At 41.1% G+C, this 22,981-nt stretch overlaps 1 protein-coding gene across 8 annotated transcripts in view; it reads left to right on the top strand.

The window, feature by feature from the left end:
• The window catches only part of ATXN2 (ataxin 2), a 102,696-nt gene that overhangs the window by 18,070 nt on the left and 61,645 nt on the right, over positions 1–22,981 (top strand). For all 8 annotated transcript variants that reach the window (XM_075533853.1, XM_075533849.1, XM_075533856.1 and 5 more), the window contains exons 2-5: positions 13,419–13,455; positions 15,139–15,198; positions 15,792–15,863; positions 16,318–16,468. In XM_075533853.1, the coding sequence (XP_075389968.1) occupies positions 13,419–13,455; positions 15,139–15,198; positions 15,792–15,863; positions 16,318–16,468 (320 nt within the window). The remainder of the gene's footprint in view (positions 1–13,418; positions 13,456–15,138; positions 15,199–15,791; positions 15,864–16,317; positions 16,469–22,981) is intronic.

The raw sequence follows: 22,981 nt of genomic DNA, 5'->3' as shown, positions 1-22,981 counted from the left end.
ACTCATTCAGTATTTTCTACATGTACAACACAGTGGCATTGATTACATTTCTCACATTTTGCATTCATTCATAGTATTGCATGATGTATGTGTGTATGATATAAAAATCATTTTATTGGGTGCTTGTACAGCTCCTATCATAATCCATCCATCCATTGTGTCAAGCACATTTGTACATTTGTGGCCATCATCATTCTCAAAACATTTTCTTTCTACTTGAGCCCTTAGTATCAGCTCCTCATTTCCCCCCACCTTTTCCCATGAACTCTTGATAATTTATAAATTATCATATTTTGGTGTGTGTATATATTTTTTAAAGCCTTAAAAATGTTTAAAAAAACCATTCTTAGCTCCAGGAAGTATAAAAATGACACTGTCCACAGCTCTTTGTGTCCTTGTCTCCCATTCACTCTTTACAACACAGCCTCCATTTTAATTCCAGGTGGAGGCCTCTGCCCTGCCGGGCCTCTGCATCCGGTGGGGCTTTCCCCATGGCTCTACCGTTCCAGATCCTCCTATTTATCCTGTAGGATCCAGCCCAAATCATTTAAGAAACTGCTTCCTTCCTCATTCTTTTCTGTTAATTGTACAACATAACCAGTTTCCTACAAGTTAGCTTTCTTAATTGGGGATTTGATCTGAAAGTAGCATGCTGTAACTCACTGTCAAAGCCGACTCATTTTGACTGGGTAGGACAGGGTAGAACTGCCTCTGTGAGTTTGCAAGATGGTAACTTTTTTTTTTTTGATGGTGACTTTTTATAGGAGTAAAAAGCCTTGTATTTCTCCCTTGTAACGACTTGTATAAACTGAGGAAGAAAAGGAGCCACATTTTCCCTCCAATTATTTGATGGAAAGTGCCCCCCCCCCAGGGTTCCTTCTTTCACACTTTACCACCACCCATCTCCCCAGTCGGCATTAGAGAATTGGGAGCTTGCATATGAAATTATTGTGTCAAAGTTTGAGTGACTTGCCCAAAGTCACGCAATTGGTATTTAGCATCCCGGCATCACTCTGTTTGTGACCTTGGGCAAGTTATTCCACTTGTATTTGCATTTCTTCCTCTAAAATGGGGCTGATGCTGGTGAAATTAATTCTACCTGGAAAGTACTTAGATCAGTAGTTCTCAACCTGTGGGTCTCGATCCCTTTGGGGGGAGGGGGACCGAAAGACCCTCTCACAGGGATTGCCCGATTCATAACAGTAGCAGAATTACAGTTATGCTACAAAAATAATTTTATGGTTGAGAATCACTGGCTTTGATTCATGACTGGCACAGGGCAGAGTAAGGGCACAGTGCATTTAAATTTTGTTAGCATGTGTTTGGAGCACAGTAAGGCTGAAAGTGAAATGTTAGTAGGTGTTGGGAAATGTAATACAGGTTGATATAGCTTATCATCTTACTGAGCTTGTAGCCTGTAGATTCATTGAGTAAAACAAGCGTTTACTGAAAGTAAAAGTTGAAACTGTGAGACTGGGGTGGTTACATCTCTCCTTTCCCATTGCCTAGCTTGGGGTAGATCCCAGGCTGTAACACCAAGGGGAAAATGAATGATTGTTCTGAGTGGGCTGAGGGAAAAGCTGTGACAGTCAAGATGAATCTTGCAGATGGATGAGCAATTGTCAGCAGGTCCTCGGAGGAGCAGACAGTCCGGTCACAGAAGAGTTGCTGTAAAGCACAGTTGCTTAGAAACATGTATGTACAGGGAATTTTGCTTCTTAGGGCGAGAGAAGGCTCGTGGGAGAGAGCAATTTCTGAAACCAAGAAGATGGATGGTGAAGTTCATGTGGTTAGGGAAGAAATTATGTGAACTTGAAATAAATGCTAAGAAGTCCTTTTTTTTTCTTAAATGGAAAAATGACAATATATGTGAGAGTAGAATAGTATCTGTTACCCAGTTTCAGCTGTTTTCAGTAACAGGCCAGTTTTGTTTCATCTAGTTTCCTTGCTCCCTCATTGACATGAATATTTTAAAGACTCATTTTAAAGCCTGGTGGTGTGGAGTGTTAAGCCTTGGCCTGCTAACTGCAAAGTTGGTGGTTTAAACGCACCAGCTTCTCTGAGGGAGTAAGCGAGTCTGCTCTCATAAAGATTTATAATCTTGGAAACCCTGTGTAGGTTCCCTGTGAGTTGGAGTCAACTTCATGACAGTGGCTTTGCTTATAGGAGGTAAGGATCAGTGACTCAGGGAGGGCTCTTCGAGCATTAGCTCAGTAGATGAATGCCTTGGAAGGGAGGTAGCTTCTTGTCACTAGAAATACTCAAGCTAAGGACTGCAATGTTCTGCCCAAGATGGTGACCGAGAGCCACAAACCACACCAAACTCACTGCCATCAAGTCGATTCTAACAGCAACCCTATAGGACAGCAGAACTACTACATGTGGTTTTCAGGATGGTAAAACCATATGGGAGTGGACAGTCTCATCTTCCTCAGAGTAATGGACGAGTTTGAATCACCAGCCTTGCAGTTAGAAACCTAATACTTTAAACCCACCACCCGACCAGGGATCCTAGCGGTCACCATCTCAGACAAAACAAATAACAAATCATTGCCTTTGCTTTAAAGGGATGCTGTGAGACAATGTAGCACTGCCTCCTATAGTGATTGGGGGTGTGTGACCTATGGGGTACACTTCCGAGTGCTTACCATTACCAGTGTGCCACTGGTCTAATTCCGTTTGGGGCAGCATGGATGTAAAATCTTTTCATGACAGAAAGTTCTGTTGATTGCCTACTGGATTGGAGCCTCAGAATCCCTCTCTACCAGGGTCCTGTGGCATTTGTGTGTTTTTTCTAGGTCAGTTCTAACCCTGCATGGCCATCCTGTAAGGCAGTGGTTCTCAACTTTCCTAATGCCTTGACCCTTTAATACAGTTCCTCATGTTGTGGTGACCCCAACCATAAAATTATTTTTGCTGCTACTTCATAACTATAATTTTGCTATGTTCAGGCTCTCATATTGGGTGTTGAACCCTGCCCCCCCCCCTCCGGGTAACTCATCTCTTCAGGGGTGGTGGGTGTGGAGGGTCAGTTCCGACTTGGAGTGACCCTGCCCTGTAGGATGCAGCACTGCTTCCTTGCCAGCATCACAATCATCGTTACCCTAAGGCATACCTTCTCAGTGAGTAGTCATTCAGTGTTCCACAGAAATTGCTCTTCTAATAAAAAAATGAACGGGAAGAGCAGTGACTAACCCAGGTGACTTAGCTGTAAAGGCCTGGGTTTGGGTTTGCAGTGTTTGCTTCCTTTTCCATTCTCTAGATGGCAGGTCTTTACACTAAAGAGAAGCTGTATAGTCGGTGCCCTCCATGACCCATGGGAATGCTACGATGGCCCTCACTGTGCAGTGACAGCAGGGAACCCCCGTGCACAGTGACAAAAGGGCACCGCTGTTAACTGAAAGGCTTATTGTCTGATCCCTCAGCCATACTGTGGGGGGAAAGGTGAGAGATGTACTGCTTTGGAAACCCTATTGGGGCAGTTCTCTGTCTTTCAGGATCACCATGCTTCAGAGTGGGCTCTACATCATCAGTGGGTTGTGGGTGCTCCATGACCGGCTCTGTCTGAATGGCTGGGCAAACAGCAGTCAGTCAGTCAGACAGCACATGACAAACTAGATGGGTGAGGAGGTTCAGTATGACAGTGCACTCGTATTGAGAGCTAAACCAGTGGTGGGGTAGTGGTTTGAGAGACTTTAGATAGGGGGCGGGAGTGATTGGGGAAGGTGACAATCATGTTGGGGTCAAAATCAGCAGCCAGCTGTGTAGATGGGGTGGGGCGAAGCATGTGGTCCTCTTCCTGTGTCGAGGGAAATGAGCTGAACTCTACTGGTCAATCCTTGTGCTTTCTACTGAGGTTGTTTGTTTATTATTGTAAGGGCATACACAGCAAAACAGCTTCTCTTTCAACAGTGTGTACATATACTGTTCAATGATACTACATAGGATTATCACTGGCTGATTTGGGCACAGTGGATTGACAGGCCTTTCTTCGACACTCCTTTGAAACCAGTTGATAGTGGTCCTGCACCCCTCCATGGTGTCTGCACATGAGGTGCAGTGACTGATGATGAAGCCTGGGTCTCCCTCACATGGAAGATAATTCTACCACTGAACTTAGGCTGGCGTGTCATTATATGAGGGGGGGGGCTTCCAAAAGTTCATGAGAAAATGGAGCTTTGAGAATTTTTCCACAGCCTTTTCGAAGTCTCCTTGGAAATAACTGTGTATCTGTGTGCGTAGTGACAGTCTGGTTTTGGAAAACTGAATTGCTGGTGTGGGAACTACTGACTGTAGACCTCCATGTGGATGGTGAGGTGGTAGTGGAAGCTCATGCAGGCTGACTGCCTTGGTAAGTGGTGAGGCGAGGCACAGGCTTGAGAGGTATGTTGGCTGAGCAAGCTTTGCAAAATGGAGACACAGCTCCATGACTGTATTGTGAGGTGACAGCACCAGGGATTTCTCCCCCCCTTTCCAATTTGAAGTAGTAATGGAAATATGTTTTATTATATTATTTGATGTGTTTCATTTACCAAGAATGCTACTGGATTGTTTACATATACTTGTTAATTCAAGTAACTTATAAAAATACATGGAGCTTGGATGGCCCACCACAAGGTCAATGATCCAAATCCACTAGCCCTCTCCGAGGGTAAAAATCAGGCTGCCTGTCTCAGAAAGCAGTTTGCATCCAGCCTCAGAAACCCAGGGAGCAGTACCATCCTGCTCGGAACCAGAATCAACTCTACATACACCATAGTAAATACAAAAAGACTAATTGTTGAAAATAACTTTTTGAGAGTACATTTGAAAACCGTTAAAAATATTTAGCACATTTTATAGATATCAAATCGCTGTTGGCTTAGAAACAAACAGATATATTCATTAGATTTGGTGCTTCCCAGGATGGTGGCCATGAGCCACATGTGGCTATGTAAGCTTTTATTTTATTAATTACATAAAATTGAAAACTCAGGCCCTTGCTTCCAGTTGCCATCCTTCAAGGGCTTGGTAGTCATAATTTGTTAGCTGCTGTTGTATTGGACAGAGCAGATACAGAATAGTCCAATCACTGCACAACAGGGTTGGTTAGCTCATTAAATTGATAAACTTCAGGAAGAAATGAATTTAGGTTGGTAATAATGACTTCTCTTTAATGTTTACTAGGATTTCACCTTTCTGCCCATATTCTCACAAATACGATACTATTTTGACATACACATTTTGGCTGAAGGTTAGGTTGAATAAATGTGCCAGGCAGTACTGAGTACAGGGTTTGCTCCAGACGCGTGGAAAATTTGGGGGTAAAGATGCAGAATACCCCCACTGCAGGAGAGGACTGTTTTTGTCAGAAAGCCCACGATGCTGCCAAGGTTGAGACATTGGCAAGGAAGGAAAGGACTGTTGGTGACACACCAAGAGATGCAGCATTAGAGTGGGCATGTGGATTGTTGTGAGTAGTCAAGTTGATTCTGAGTAGTGACCCCTGTAGGGACTGTAACATGACTGCCCCGTAAGTTCCAGGGGTTGTCCCTCTTTGGGGAGAACATTATCAGGTCTTTTGTCTGTTGGAGCAGCTGGTGGATTTGAACTTCACCCCAGCATTTACCATTTCTTCTCATTCCTTGCTACTGGCTTAGCCTTTGGCAGTGCAGTAGCTAGTGAACCTTATCAGAAGCTACTTGTTAGTTGCTATCAAGTCAGTTCCCATCCACAGTGGTCCTATGCACAGTCCTGTGCCATCCTCACAATTGTTCCTATGTTGCTGTTTGTCAGAGGAAACTTGCTTCCAACATCTGAAGGGCCAGAAGGTGCAAATGTACGGGAACAGTATATCAAGATTATAGTGAAGTCATAGAGGAAATAAAGGCGCCAGACACATTTTATGGTAGCATGCTTACCTCAGCTCCTCTTGATGGACCATGCAAAACTGGGAGAAGTGAGAGTGAGTGAGCTTTTACTATCTTAGGACATTTATAGGTAGCCTTAGACATGCATATTCAGTAGTTACATGCATCACAAGGTTGATGGTGTCTACATTAAGGTCCCTGAACTCACAGGTGAGGAAACCTATAATACCTGCATTGGGGGATGGTGCAGTGGGGGCTGGGTGTCTCAGCGGGAAGAGAGAGCAAAAGGACAATGTCTGCTTCTGTAGGGAGATACAGTCAACCATGTGCTCACTTCAAGGCAGCATAGCTGTTAGGGAAGAATCTGGGGAAATGATATTTAAAGCAGGATAATGTACTTGAACTTAACCTCTAACTTGACAAAGTGGAGGCTTTCCTAGTGTGGAATACCAGCTTTCCAGATTCTCTCTGTTAAAAGTTAGGAATACAGTCCTCGTCATGTTTCCCTCAGTGTTAGTTTCCCACAGCTGTTGAACATTTAAAAAAAGTTATTTTAGGTAGTACTCATTCAGTTGCTAATTTATTCAGTTAACATTTGAGTGCATGGTTCTTGTTGTGTGGGGTGTGTGTATGTCTACCTTTTAGTAATGTATTTCAAACAAACACACAAAGTGTACAGGGATGAACTCCCTGTGCCCGTCAATCATACTCACATGGAATTTACAGGGACAGGATACAACTGCTACTTCACAGGGTTTCCAGGGCTATAAATCTGCACCAAAGCAGACTGCCATGTTCTTTTCCTACGGAGTGGCTGATGCCAATATTTCCCTTAGCTCCTGAATTCTTAACCCCTGCATCAGCTACAGTATACAAGTATTCACTCATATCCAGTTTTATTTCATCAATACACTTTATTGAGATATAATTCACATGTCACAATTTTTCCACTCTTTTAAAATACACAGTTCCATGGTTTTTAGTGTGTTTATAAGGGAGTTGCAACCATCTCCACTGTCTAATTTCAGCTCACCATCATCACCCTTTCATAATTTATAATTGTTTTTCATGTCCATCCCTCTGAGAGGGGGCTATAGGTATATCATTGTGATTGGTTCCCCCTTTCTCCCCAAACCTTCCCCTCCCCCTCCTGGTGTAGCTACTCTCCATATTGGTCCTGAGGGGTTTATCTGACCTGGATTCCCTGTGTTTCCAGCTCTTATCTGTACCCGTGTACATGCTCTGGCCTAGCTGGATTTGTAAGGTAGAATTGGGGTCATGATAGTGGGGAGAGGCACTAAAGAACTCGAGGAAAGTTGTATGTTTCATCGGTTCTCTACTGCACCCCAACTGGCTTGTCTACCTGTGACTCTTCTGTAAGGGGATGTCCGGTTGCCTACAGATGGGTTTTGGGCCTCTACTTTGCACTCCCCCTCGTTCACAATGATATGATTTTTTGTTCTGGGTCTTTGATGGGTTTTTTTTTTTTTTTGGCCCACTGACAGAGCAAGAGGAGTGGTCCCATTCGCCATGAATGTCCGTCCCTCCTCTGGCGCAGCTTAGGTCTGGCTCGGGAGAGCTTGACAGCACCACATCTATCGGGGCGTGGGTTTTCATTTTTTATCCAGTCCTACGGACTGACTTTCTTTTGCTGCTGATACTTTTGATGTCTTAGTTTTCGTTTTAGAGTTTTCTGTTTGGGTCTATGGTTCATACTGAGTTACATTTTGTTCATAATGTGAGCAAGGGTCCCATTTCATTCCTTCACATGTGGACATATAGATGTTGTCCAGCTCCATTTGTAGGATAGACTATTCTTTCCCAAGTATTGTCTTGGTGCCCTTGTCAAAATTAGTCACTGTAAATGTAAGAGCTTGCTTCTGAATCACCGTATCACTTCCATTTGCCATGTGTATGCCCTTTTGACAGCACCATACTGCCTTGATTATTGTCATTTCCCCAGATTCTTAATACTATTATTGTGGTAAAAATGTACACACCAAAACATTTGCCAACTTCCGCCCTTTGCAGTTTGCTGACCCTCATGAATCTTTCATGTTGTGCAAATACTCCTGCTAGCCTTCTCAAAAACACTCTACCACTGTACAGGGTTGTAGTGAGTCTGAATCACCTCCTTAGCAGTAGGTGGAAACTGGTTAATAATGTTGAGCATTTTTCATATATTTGACGGGCATGTATTTTCTCTCATTAACGGTTTAAGTCCCATTAAAAAATAAAATTGGGTTGCTTATCTTTTTGTTAAATTACAAACTTTTATATATGCTTAGGGCTTTAAAAATTCATGGAAAGATTGCCTTTTAATTCCATTTGATAGAAACTCCCCCACCCCAACAGTTTTATTGGCAAGTAATTTACATATCTTATAATTCAATAGTTGAATCATTCAATCACATCATGGAGACTTTTCTGTACAATTACTCAATTTTAGAGCAACCCCCCCCCATGGTTAAATTGCCTTTAAGATGATTTATGCAGTCACATTCCGTTCTAGTTTTCCCTCTCCCATCCCGTTTTGTTACTCCCCATATCTCCTTTCCTGCCCTGTCTTCCTCCCCAACCCTGTATCCCATGTATCTCCTTGTACCAATTATTATGCATCTATCTACTCCTCCTGTGCTTCCTAGCTAGGAGATCCAACAGAAAACAATAAAAACAAAATCACGCTAAGGCGGTAAAGGTAAAAACATAATAGTATACAGACAAAGATACTAACAAAAATGTTAATGCAGAAGAAAGAAAAGATCCCCAACAATAATAAAAACGCCAGGGAAGAAATTTCTATCATGGAACCAGTAAGAGATACTTGCATCCAGTGTCGAGTTTGATTCAGCATAATCAAGATTACCATGATCTTTGCCTGATAGTAAGGCTGATTGAGACTCTTACCTGTGGCTAGAGTGGATCTCCCAGTGGCCCAGTCTGACCACATATTCTGCAGATGGGTTTTTGGGCTTTCACAGCCTCCCAGTTCTGTCCATTTAATTTTTGGTTCATAATTTTTGCTCTGATGCTTTTCTCACCATATTTGAGTTTTGTAATTGTCATCTTTGGGTCACACAAGCTAGTGTGCTTCCTCCATGTGTAGACTTAATTGACTCCTTACTTAGATGACTGCTTATTTGAATACAAGCCTATAAGTCCCCAGACACTGTTCTGATTCATAGCCAGGCACCATCTGCTTTCTTCACCACACTTTGCTTGTAGCACCCTTATCGTTAGTGATCATTTCATGAAGGTGAGTATCGAGTAGGGTTATGATGTAAGAACTAATTGTTCTTGAAGTTGGGGCTAGGATTTAGGGCAAGCCCCAAACCTAGTCTTGGATCTATACCTTTATCTTATTTATTTGTTTTTCAAACTTAATTTGGGCGCCAATACATATGTCCTATTGTATAGTTCAATCATGTCAAACAATTGTACAATTTCTTGCATAATCATACATGCTTTCCAAAACAGACTTTTTCTTCTTGGACTTGACATTATCTCCCTCTTATCTCCCCCATCCCTCTATATGCCTTAGCCCCCAAACTCTTAACTATATTTTCTTTCCCTGTAGGCTCAACAGCCCTGGACTTATTTACCGAAAAATAGTAAAAACAAATAACACAGCTGAGTTAGAGAGAGAGCACTCACGAGCGCATGAGTCCCAATTGTGATGCATCTTTGAGATACACTCTAATGTAAATGAGCATAAGCAGAATATAACAAATGAGTGTCTAAATATAGAAAACCGGGAGTTGATGGACTAAGACCTTGTTTGTTTGCCAGCCAACAGTATACTGCTCTTGGTACATCTGTCTTCTCCCTCAGTAATGTGTTTTCTGGCTTAAATCCTCGGGTTACAAGTATGCTTGGGGTAGAGTCCAGTTCACCCAGTAGAGTTCCCATGATAGGGACTTTCGGAAGCCCATCCTCATATTTGTGTTATTTTATTCACATTGCCAGCATTGTTGTGATTTTATGTAAGTCTGTCCTCTCATTCATTGCCATCAAGTCAATTCTGACTCATAGAGACCCCATAGGACAGAAGAGAACTGCTCCTGTGGTTTTCCAAGACTAACTTAATTTTTAAAAAATTTTGTTTAAGACTAACTCTTTACGGAAGAAAGCCCCATTGTTCTCCCGTGGAGTGGAAGTGAGTTTGAGTTGAAATCTTTATGGGAGTAGAAAACCTTATCTTTCTCCCACCTATTTCTAGAGGAGGAGGAAACCAAGTGTGTCACCCTTCTAGTTTATCCTTTTTGTTCTTATTTGCTCCTGTGTGTTTGAGCTGATCATTTTGAGTTGTTTCTTTATCACAGTGCAGCTTTAATCCCACCCATCTCATTAGTGCCATTGTAGGCAAAGTTTCTACATTTTTGTATTCCAGACCCAACAGTAAATTACATGTATATTGTTTTACAGTTGATTTTAAATCTGCTACCAATAGAAATATGACTTAAACAGTCTTTTATAATTACATACTTTTTACTGATTTTTTTTCCTTTTTATATTAGTGTGTATGAATTTGAGTTATTGTCTGTCATTACTCACTTTCAGCCTAAAGAACTTCCTGTGCTATTTCTTGTAAGGCAGATCAGGAAGTGTCTTCATTTCACATTCATCTTTGACAGATAGTTTTGCTGGATATTGAATTTGCCTGTTTTTTAAACTTAAAATGTTAATTGTTCTTGAGAATATGCAAAGCAGACCATCACCAGTTCACTAGTTCTATATGTACATACAATTCATTGACATTGATGAATTCTTCCAATTGTGCAGTTACTTTCCCCCACCTTCGCTGAGTTGTTGGTCTCTATTAACATAAACTCACTGTCCCCTGATGGCCCTGTCTGATCTTTTGAGTTGCTTTTATCAATTCGATTACATTTAGATAGTTCTTGAAAGAGCATAGTGCTCATAAGAGATATTATTAAGAAGACTTTAGGCAATGTTTTTGGTTTAAAGTTTAAAGATCTGAGTGCAATATTTTCAGGTGTTCAGCTAGTCTCTTGCTACAGATAGTCTAGATTTCATGAAATTTTAAAATTCTGTTCTACATTACTCCCATTTTGATCAGGCTCTTCTGTAGAATAGCAAAATACTCTGTAGTGGTATCATCCTGTTCTAGGCTCATGGCAAGGAAGCCCTTTGATTGTAGAAGCATTTGGCTACTCATTTCACTTTTTTCCTCCCTGCTCTTGACTCTCTTCCTTCCTCTCTTGGTCTATGTGAGTAAAGACCAATTTTTGTACCTTGGAAGTTTGGAGTTACAAGTACTGAATGTACTGTTAAACTAAATTACTGGGATGGTCAATGGAACCATACTCCTAAACACCGAAAACAAGGAATTAAATCTCATGAGGTGTCTGGTTGTACATAAACAGCCTCAGCAGTTGGGTATGTGAGATTCTTGATCGACAGTTATTTTTCTTGAAGCTCTTTGTTGTTCCATTGCCTTCTGGCCTCCACTGTTGTTGGTAGAACCCAAATCCCACTGCCTTGAGTGGATTCTGATTCATAACATCCCCATAGGACAGCACAGAAGTGCTCCATAAGGTCTCCAAGACTGTTTTTGTGTACAGGAGCAGACAGTCTCTTTCTTCTCTCACAGAGCAGCTAATGGGTTTGAACCACTGTTTGTGGTTAGCAGCCAGGGCTTAGCCCACTGTGCCACCACAACTCCTTTAAGGAAGCAGGTTGTTCATCTTCCTGGGATTTCCATATTTTTCTTTTACTGCTTTTGATATTTTCTCCTGATCCTTTGTTAGTATTTTTATGATGGTAAGACTACTGGGAGAGTTTTTATCCTACTCAGAATTCATGCGTTTTCCTGGGTGTGTCAGTTGATATTTTTCAATAAATTTGAAATGTTTTCAGCCATTGTTTCTTTGAATATGTTTTCTGTTCCTCACTTTCTTCCTGGTATTCCCATTACACTTATCTCAATACACTTACATGGTGTTCCATGTTGTTCTGAAGCTCTGAACCTTTTTCAGCATTTTATTTTTTCTGAATTACATAATCTCTACAAGTGTGAATTCTTTCTTTTGTCACTTCATACCTACTGTTGACTGTTGAGTCCCTCTAGTGAATTTTTATTTTCACTTATATCTTTTCAACTCCAGATTTTTCACTTGGTTCTTTTTTTATAATTTCTGTCTTTTTATTGATGGTGTCTTTTTTTGTGAGAGCTTACTTAATTCTTTCTGCATAGTTTGCTTTGGATTTATTTTATTACAGTTTCTTTGTTGTTATTAAATCAAACTTTTAGTTCTTCTCATAGTCGATTTTTGTTGTCGACTTTTCCCCCAGCGTCTGCCTTAGACTTTCTTAGCATAGTAATTAATTTGTTGGAAACTTAAGACCCAAAACTCACTGCCCATCAAGTTGATGCCAATTCATAGCAGCCCTGTAGGAGAGAGTAGAACTGCTCCTGTGGGTTTCCTAGTCAGTAACTCTTCATAGGAGTAGAAAGCCCCACTTTATCCTGTGGTGGTTTCATACTGCTGTTGGTGGTTTCATACTGCTGACCTTGCAGATGGCAGCCCAAAGCGTAATCCAAGACTCAGGGTTCCTGGAAATGAAGACATTTCAGAGAATGCACTATAGCCATTTGGGGTGCTGATAAAGTTGGAGGCCAAGTCAGGCCTGTGCTTGGGGTGTGGAAGCCAGTGCTTCTTTAGTGGGCACTGCCCCTCATCAGACTGCTTAATCTGTTGGATGTGAATTATGCTGCTCTTGGAATACTGTTCATTTGTGGCTTAGTTTGAGTGTTGTGATTATTTCAATAAGAAGAGGTTTCAGTCATGTTGTAAAGTAACTAATTTTTGTGAGAAACGTATTTTTCGTGACTAATGTTTATGATTTCTAAGGGACCTAATCTCTTCCAGTGGCATAAGCCTAAAGTTGCATTATGTTACATAATAAAATTGACTTGAAAATAGCACTTGAAATTACTTTCCAGCCGCTTTTGGTATACTACATTGTTTTAGTGGGAGGGTTTAACCAGGAAAGGCACATGTTGCATAGTTATTGACAGAGGTCCTTACTATTTAGAACATTCTTTAAATTATGTAACATTTTCAAATGGTTTTCGGCCCTTGTAAGCACATCAGCAGTTTTAGAGGTGGAGAAAAAATGGCAGGTGCTTTACTGTCAGTCAAGTGTGTTAGTTAAATCAGAAATAGAACTTCTGTTTTGTTCCTGGGTAGCTCTTTATAAGTGTGTGGTTACTTTTGTGGTAAAGATTATCATTAACTCATGTTGTGTCGTTCCCCCCCCTCTCCCCCCCCCCCCCGCATCCTGGTATATGCTGTTCTTATTTTTAATGTATTTATTTGATTTAGAAAAGGGTTTCATTCTTTTGTTCTCCTTCCTCCCTCTGGGTTTCTGAGCAGGCAAAGCACAGGGAAGAGAGACGTACTTGGCTCATCTCGAGATTTAATATTGGAGCAGCCCTCCACCCATAGCCTGCCCATCACTGGAATGAAATGATATACTATTCTAAATTTTGGGGGAAATATTATAGCTGCTCAAATGAATGAACATACTGTTTTATCTTTGCAGAGGTCGAAACAGTAGCAAAGGACTGCCTCAGTCTACGGTAAGTAATATGAATCTTATTTCTTTGGTAGGGAAATGGTAACTCAGAAATGATCTCTAACCACAGACCAGAAGTCAATGCAAAAAGAGAAGAATCTTGTTTAGCTCAGAACCCTTTAATTGGTCAGTATAGTTTAGTATAAAAATATTAGGCTGTATGTTTTCAATTAGGCTGTATGGTTCTCTGTTTAAAACAGAATTATCTATAAATAGTGTTTTGTCGGACATAATTTTGAAATAACATTGCTTGGTAAATCTAAATGATTACTATCCCCAAAGATAAGTAAACCATCAGGATTAGAGTTTGCAGAGTTCTGTGAGGGTTTGGCTTTGGAATAATTTGCTTTTTTTTTTTTTTTTATTGCTCTTATTTTTCTTCCTTGGATAGGGCCTTCTAGTCTTAAATTTTGGAATGTTGTCCTTGAAATTCAACTGGGCATGAAGGGCAGAATGTGTAAGTTCCTGATGATAGAAGAAAGAAATGAGAATCTGTCACTGTTTTTTGAGCCTGTGCATTGTTTGGACAGACTGTCCTCCTGAGAATCGGGAGGGGACACATTTAGGTAGGGTGTGACGTGTACCGTAGAGTGGAGTGGCTGTCCAGAATAGGACAGTTTTGTTGCCCCCAAATCCCTAATACCATTTTATAGACAATCTTTCCTTCTCTGCTCTCCAGCAACCATTGATCTGTTGTCTGCTCTTGTGGTTTTCCCTTGCCATATCTTGCTTTTATATCCAGATTTCTATAGTTGGAATGACCGATTTCACTTTTGAAAAATGGAGTTGTTGTTTTCTAAGGAAGAAAGATTATAATGAACCAAATCTCTTTTTAATACATGTGAGGTATTCTAAGGCTACCTGAAAGGTTTTTGTTTTTAATCATTTTATTGGGGGCTCTTACAGCTCTTATCACAATCACTACATGCATCCATGTGTCAAGGACATTTTTACATGTGTTTCCATCATCATTTCTTTTTTTAAAAAAAAACATTGGGGACTCATACAACTCATCACAATCCATACATACATCAATTGTATAAAGCATATTTGTACATTCGTTACCCTCACCATTCTCAAATCATTTGTTTTCCATGTAAACCCCTGGCATCAGCTCCTTATTTTTTCCGTTGCCCTCCCTGCTCCATTTTCAAAACATTTTCTTTCTACTTGAGCTCATTCCCTCCCTGATGGACCCTTGATAATTTATACATATATGTTTTACACCGACCACTGTCTCCCTTCACCCACTTTTCTGTTGTCCGTCCCCTGGGGAGGGGGTTATATGTAGATCATTGTGATTGGTTCCCCCTTTCTCCCCCCACCTTCCCCTTCCTCTCCTGGTATCACTACTCTCATTATTGGTCCTGAGGGGTTTATCTGTCCTGGATTCCCTGTGTTTCTAGCTCTTATCTGTACCCATGTACAGCGTTTGGTCTAGCCATATTTATGAGGTAGAATTAGGGTCATGATAGTGGGAGAAGGAACCATTAAAGAACGAGAGGAAAGTTGTATGTTTTGTCAGTGCTGTACTGCACTCTGACTGGCTTGGTTCTTCCTTGTGACCCTTTTTGTTTTTTTATTTACCTAAAAGTTTTATAACAAAAGAAATACTAATTTTCGTATACGTGTTTATGCCTGTGTGTATATAAAGTCTGCTTTCTAATAATATCTTTTCATATTACAGATTTCATTTGATGGAATCTATGCAAACATGAGGATGGTCCATATTCTTACATCAGTTGTTGTAAGTGATCAAATTACTGGGAATAAACTGCCTTGGTCTTACAGTAGAAAGCAGCATCTGACATTCTCATATGTGTGAATGATTCTCATAGTAACATTTCTTAGGTTACGTTATTCAGGGTGATTTAGCATAGACTGTAACCCTCTTATTGTCCTATTAACAAAACAATTTGAGGGTTCAAAAACTTTTGGGGAAGTTCTATTACCTTTTCATTTTTCCATGATTTTTCTAAAGTTCTGTAATGCCTTATTTCCTTGTCACCAAATATCGCTGGGGTCAGAAATCTTTAGCTTCAATATTAAATGCAAACTAAAACTTTTAGAACTCTGAAGAATTCTGAGAGTTCGGTGCATTTTTATGCATGGTCTTCAAAAAGTTTGTGGCAAGATTCCATTCTTTTTCATCCCATCATTTCATGAACTTTTTGCAGCCTCTTCATAATATCTTTAAAATGTATAATTCTGTTAGTAAACATCTAATACATTTAGTAAAGCCTGATGAGCAATGAAAATTTACTTCCCCTGTTCCCCCCACCTCCATTGGTTGTGTTGCAAGTGTGCCATTTCTCTGATAATGTACTTGTATGTTTTTAGGGCTCCAAATGTGAAGTACAAGTGAAAAATGGAGGCATATATGAAGGAGTTTTTAAGACATACAGCCCTAAGGTAATGTTTACTCTGCCTTTTTGTATCTAAAACCCACATGAAAAGCAACTGCTGCATATTCACACGGCTTGCTGGCTTGTATCTCTTAGTTTCTGATGTAGGGTAGCCACCTTATAATTGGCTATGCTGTTAAATGTGAAATCAAAAGTTCATGATCTACCTGATTATTAAAATATTTGTCATTTTTCAAGCATTGTGGACTAAGAGGGGAGTGAGTCCATTGCCCTTCTCCCTCTGATCACCACTAGTGCCCTTTAGAGTGACTACAGCATCAAGGGCCAACTCAGAGGCAAGTGGTGACTGAACGAACAGTAGTGTGAGGGAAAAGGTGGTTATGAGGCTCTCTTGAGAGAGGTCATTTTTGACAAAGATATTAAAACAACAAAGACTGTGCTAAAATGTCTGTGAGATTTTTTAGGTTGTCTTGAATGTTCACTCATGTTTTTATTTTCAGTGCGATTTGGTACTTGATGCTGCCCACGAGAAAAGTACAGAATCCAGTTCGGGGCCAAAACTTGAAGAAATCATGGAGAGTATTCTGTTCAAGTGTTCAGACTTTGTTATGGTTCAGTTTAAGGATATGGACTCTAGCTACGCACGAAGAGGTAGGTTTTGATTTGCCAACTGTGCCTCAGAGTTGATTGGAATATTCAAGCAAAAACTCTACAGTGATCATTTGTTTTTAAGCCTAGGCCTTCTAGAATTGTCTGGTTAAGGAAATCTTTTAGAAAGGGCAATTTTAATACATTCTTGTTGAATAGTATTTAAAACTTAAGAGGATGAGTATTTGGTCTTTTTAGTAGCATAAATACTGTGTGTTTCATTAAAGTGGTTTCTAAAGCATTTTCTCAAGGTTCATGGTTAAGGTTACTAATTACACACCTGAAAATGTCTCGTGCCACATGGTCTGTGGCAATTTCGATTACTGTAACTCAAATCAAACTCATTGCTTTTGAGTCTACTCTGAATCATCATGACCCTGTAGGACAGAGGAGCCCTGGCCAATAGAGGGCCAAGTCTGTCAGTCTTTATGGAAGTAGTCAGCCTCATCTTTTTTCCATGCTGGTGGGTTTCAACCACCAACCTTTTGGGTAGCAGCCAAATACTTAACCACTGTGTCACCAGGGACCTCTTTCATTTATAACCCACCCCCTTTTTTGTCAACAAGTCAATTCCATCTCATCATGACCTCTATAGGGGTTCAGGAAAGTAAATATTTGTGGGAAAGATAGCCTTGTCCTTTTCTTCTAGAACTGCTGGTGGATTTGAACCTGAAGGTTTAGCAGCCTAACAGCCCACAGCACCACCAGAGACTGTAAATAGGAAAAGACATCAGAGCACAGGACCAGGAGCAAAAGGCTCAGAGATGCGGGTATAAACTGATTCTCTGGAGCAGAATTGTTTGGGGTTTCAGTTTTGAATTGATCTTTTTTTATTGTGTTTATCTTTCTCCCTTGGAAAGGGCCTTCTGGTCTTTGAGGTAATGAGAAATAGAGCATGGGGCTATGTTTTAAGATTTTAAAAGCAGTTCTGCATCCATGTTAGAATGGAGTCCCTTAGTGCTGAATGAGGAGGGCCATGGGGAGACTGCTGTGGCTTGTGCTGTGTGTTCAAAAGCAGGTCGAAGGCTTTTCTTGGCAATCTTCAACTTGGTTCTAGAATTCTTACATGTGTGTGTTTTTGTTCATAATCTATAGTCAAATATGTAATTCTGCAAATTTTAACTCATTACAATCTGAGTTGCATTATGAGGGTGATTATAATCAGGGCTGATGATTCTGCACAGCTGTTGGACTTTGACAAGGCACCATGAAGTTAGAGCCACCCATCGTGGACCTTTGAGTCAGGCTCCCCCATGGAGACTTTGCTTTTCTGGAGGCTGCCTTATTGGGTGCTCTGGGCTGCTGAGGAGAGCCAAGCTCTGGCTTTCCATCTCCTTGTGCTAGTGTTAAGACATACCTTTAAGAGCATCTCAGGAGTTTGCAGGGGAAGAAAGTCTTTCAGTGGTTGGCTCTGGAGTTCGGCTTGCGTGTGCCTAGGAGCACACAATTTTTCCCAACTGGGCTTACAGTGCTAACTTTTCCACTGTTTTAGCTGTAAACATTGACTTTGAGTCAGAACCAAAAAACAAGACTGAAATTTTAGGTGATTTTTACTTCATAGCATCTTGGAGAAAATATTGACCATCACAGAATTGGGTACCAGGCTATCTGGTAACACAATATGCTTTGTTTTAAAACAGAAATAGCATTCCTGAAATTTGGAAAGCACCTCGGAAGTATTTGGATAGCTTATTGTTCCATCCCCTTTAGAATTAGAATCTGACACTTATATTAAAAGCCCAGAAATTGGAGATCAAAGTTATATCTTTGAGACCTTTCAGTACACTCCTAAAGGATGAATGCCCTTTCCTCTAAATATAAAATGTCCTTTTCTTCCTGCAGATAGCCAACATTGTAGTGCTTGCAGTATTTAAAAACTGTGCTGGTAAAGCTGGGAAAGGATGTGGCCATCTGCTTCTGTAAAGATTACAGCCTTGGAAACCCTATGACACAGATCTGTCTACTCTGCCCAACAGGGCCACTCTGAGCCAGGGGTTATAGTGGTAACAGTGAATTATTCAGTTGTGGGGTGAGTCAGGGATATCTGAAATAGTACTAATGTTATTAGTCTTGCAGCTTTCTAAGAGGGAATTCATAAATCTATAATATTACTATTGGATTCTGTTTTCTCTTGTTATTAAAAACAACAACAACTCAAACCTGTTGTCCTGGGGTAGAATCTGACTCATTGCAGCCCTGTAGAATAGAACTGCCCCATAATACTGTCAAATTCTTTGTGGTTTTAAAATCATTTTATTGGCAGCTCGTACAACTCTTATAATCCATATATCGATTGAATCAGACATATTTGTACATAGGTTGCCTTCAGTTTTTTCTAGACGTTTACTTTCTATTGAACCCTTGGTATCAGCTCCTCTTTTTTTTATTTGTTAAATTCTTAAGGTTGAGACTAGTCACTAGAATTTGAATGTACATTCTAAGTTAGAATCTTTTGCAAAGTATTTAATGTGTTGTGGTGGTTTCATTCTGAAGTGAGTGTGATTAGCGTCCAGGTGTTAGTGAGTCAGCTGTCAGTTACTTCTCTACAGCGTAATGCTCTTCTCTTTGAGCTATTTGAAAAGTCTTCCCTCTGCCTCACTTTCCTGTGGGCTAGTACGAAGTGGAAGGCTGACCCTTCTGAGATCAGTGGGGGAGGTGGCCCTTGATTAATGTGGGGGCTGATGAATGAATGGTGGCTAAACCAGAGTCTGAGGGCCACGGTGGGAAAATGAGGAAATGTTTACATCTTCCATTTATTAAATGGTCTTATTTCTTTGTACATACTCAGAAATTCTCTCTGTATTATTTTTGTGTATGTGTGTGGAATTAGTTAAAGAGTGATTTTTATTTTTTTTAATTGTTTTATTAGGGGCTCATACAACTCTTATCACAATCCATACATACATCAATTGTGTAAAGCACATTTGTACATTCATTGCCCTCATCATTCTCAAAACATTTGCTCTCCACTTAAGCTCCTGGCATCAGGTCCTCACTTTTCCCCCTCCCTCCCCACTCCCACCTCCCTCATGAACCCTTGGTAATTTATAAATCATTATTCTGTCATATCTTGCCCTGTCCGACATCTCCCTTTGCACACTTTTCTGTTGTCCATCCCCCAGGGAGGAGGTCACATGTAGATCGTTGTAATTGGTTCCCTCTTTTCCAACCCACTCTCGTTCTACCCTCCCTGCATCGCCACTCACACCATTGATCCTGAAGGTATCATCCGCCCTGGATTCCCTGTGTTTCCAATTCCTATCTGTACCAGTGTACATCCTCTGGTCTAACCAGACTTGCAAGGTAGAATTCGGATCATGGTAGTTGGGGTGGGGAGGAAGCATTTAGGAACTAGAGGAAAGTTGTATTTTTCATTGTTGCTACATTGCTCCTTGAATGGCTCTTCTCCTCCCCTAGACCCCTCTGCAAGGGGATCTCTAGTGGTAGACAAATGGGCTTTGAGTCTCCACTCTGCACTCCCTCATTCACTTAGTAAGATTTTTTTTTTTGTTCTGTGATGCTTTATACCTGATCCCTTCGACACCTCGTAATCGCACAGGCTGATGTGCTTCTTCCATGTGGACTTTGTTGCTTCTGAGCTAGATGGCCGCTTGTTTACCTTCAAGCCTTTAAGACCCCAGAGGCTATAGCATTTGATAGCCGGGCACCATCAGCTTTCTTCACCACATTTGCTTATTCACCCGCTTTGTCTTCAGCAGTTGTGTTGGGAAGGTGAGCATCATAGAATGCCAACTTACTAGAAGACAAGTATTCTTGCATTGAGGGAGTACTTCGGTGGAGGCCCAATGTCCTTCCACTACCTTAATACTAAACCTGTAAATATAGACACATAGATCGATTTCCCCATCCTCATATATAAATATGTTTGCGTATGTACATGTCTTTATCTAGACCTATATAAATGCCCTTTGTCTCCCAGCTCTTTCCTCTATTTCCCTTGACTTTCCTCCTGTCCCACTATCATGCTCAGTCCCCACCTCGGTTTCAGCAATTACTCTTGGTTACATTACCCTTGATCATGCCCTACCAGGCCTCCCACACCCACCTCACCACCAAGTTGGATCACTTGTTGGTCCCTTGTCCCTGGGTTTGTTAACACCACTTCCTTTTCCCTCACCTCCCCCTGTGCCATGTCCCACCGAAACTGTTGGTCCCGTTGTTTTCTGCTCCAGATTGTTCATCTAGCCTATCTTATTTAGACAGACGTGTGGAGATAATAACATGCACAAAAACAAGACAGAGTGAAACCAAGCAACAATATATAACAAAACAATAACAACAGCAAACCACTGACAAAGAACAAAACAAAACACAACAAGAAAGAAAAGCTTGTAGTTGGTTCAAGGATCATTTGTTGGCCTTTAGGAGTGTTTTCCAGTCTAGTCTGTTTGAGCACCATGCCCTGGCCCCAAAGTCCATCTTCAGCATTCCCTGGGGACCTTGCCGCTCCATTCCCTTGCTGTTCCCCTGCACAGCCCTAGTGTTTTGCTGGGTGTGGTGGGTTCAGATCAGGCGCAATTCCCACACTGTCTCCGATGCTGTCCTCCACAGGGCCATTGGTCAGTGAGGGGCGTCATGTCTTACAGTGGGCCTGGCCATGTGGTCCTCTCCGTCGACTGGCTGCTCTAATTGGGGTCATTGTCCTCAAGGCCTGGTGGGCCATGATGTGCTCCACTCTCTCCTACTCCCCCTTCATCTGCCCCCGTGTGCTCCTATCAGATATGTCCCTCTTCCGGAGCTGCATATTCAATGCAGTCCTTTGAAATAAATTCTTCTGGTGGGAGGGCCATGCATCCACTTAGTATTTGAGACTGGGACCAGCCCCCCAGACCTCTCCACTGGTTCCCTACTCCACGCCGGAATGTTGCATTCACACCTTGGGGCACTGGGTTGAAGTCTGGTCCCTCTTTCCCTGTGGAGATATAAACAATACCCTCCCCTTGGGTGGGTTAGCACCCAATGCCCCCGCTACCCATTTCTTTATTTTCATCCTTTTTTAAAAATCCGTTTCCCCACCTCCTCTCCAGTTGTCTACCATGTGCATTTGGATTTGATCTGGTCCCTGCCATACTACATAGTCCTCACCCCAAGAATGTTTGTATACCGTAACTTTTTCCCTATGCCCCTTTTGCGGTTTTTTTTTTTTTAACCACTTAGCGGACTCAGGTCATACTTGACTTTTTGTGCCTGACTTACTTCGCTTAGCATGATTTCCTCTAGTTCTTCCCATGCCTCTATGTACTTCATACGTTCATCACTGCTTTTTGGCGATGCATAGTACTCCATTGTATGTATATACCACAGTTTTTTAATCCAATCATCAGTTGATGGAAATTTGGGTTGCTTCCAACTCCTTGCAATTGTGAACTGTGCCGCAATGAACATTGGGGCAGAGATGTCTGGCCTTGGTTTACTTCTTGCCTCTTCTGGGTATATGCCCAGTAAGGGGATTCCTGAGTTGTATGGTAACTCGATTTCCATCTGTTTTAGATATCACCAGATTGATTTCCATAGTGGCTGTACATACTTACAAATCCTCCAGCAGTGGACGAGAGTTCCTGTCTCCCCTCAGCCCCTCCAGCACTTGTTGCTTTCTGATTTTTTGAATTGGGCTACCTTTGAGGGTGTTAGGTGGTACCTCATTGTTTTAATTTGCGTTTCTCTTATGGCTAAAGATATGGAACATTTTCTCATGTTTGTTGGCCATTTGAATTTCTGCCCCTGTGAAACTTCTGTTCATGTCCTTTGCCCACCTCTCAAGTGGGTAATTAGTTTTTTTTCTTTTGGGAAGCTAGCAGAGTATTGTAGATTTTAGTAATAAGGCCTTTTTCTGATGTGTCATTGCTGACGATGTTTTCCCAGTCCGTGGACTCTCTTATTACTCTCTTGGTGGATTCTTTCGATGTACACAGGTGTTTTTTTTTTTTTTTAACAATTTATTGGGGCTCATACAATTCTTATCACAGTTCATACATATACATACATCAATTATATAAAGCACATCTGTACAGTCTTTGCCCTAATCATTTTTTCTCCTCTTTTCTTTTTTTACATTTTATTAGGGACTCATACAACTCTTATCACCATCCATACATATACATACATCAATTGTATAAAGCACATCCATACATTCCCGGCCCCAATCATTCTCAAGGCATTTGCTCGTACACAGGTGTTTTATCTTCAGTATATCCCATTTGTCAGTTTGTGCCTCCTTTGTGTTTGTGTCCTTCCCTATTTCTGATAGCCTATGTATTCCCTGTGCCAAAGTTCTCAAGTTGATCCCAATTCTCTCATTGATGGCCCTAAGAGTTTGGGGTTTAACTTCAAGGTTTGTGATCCACCTTGAGTTTATTCTTGTGCATGGAGTGAGGTAAGGATTTTGCTTCATTTTTCTGCAGGTAAATATCCATTTTTTCCAGCACCACTTGTTAAAGAGGACATCTGCTTCTCATTTGATATTTTTTGGGCCCTTATCAAAGATCAATTGTCTGT

The sequence above is a fragment of the Tenrec ecaudatus genome, chromosome 16, assembly GCF_050624435.1.
Source record: "Tenrec ecaudatus isolate mTenEca1 chromosome 16, mTenEca1.hap1, whole genome shotgun sequence".
Classification (NCBI taxonomy): domain Eukaryota; kingdom Metazoa; phylum Chordata; class Mammalia; order Afrosoricida; family Tenrecidae; genus Tenrec; species Tenrec ecaudatus.
Note: the sequence above shows the minus strand (reverse complement) of the source record. Positions and strands in the feature narration are given on the sequence as shown.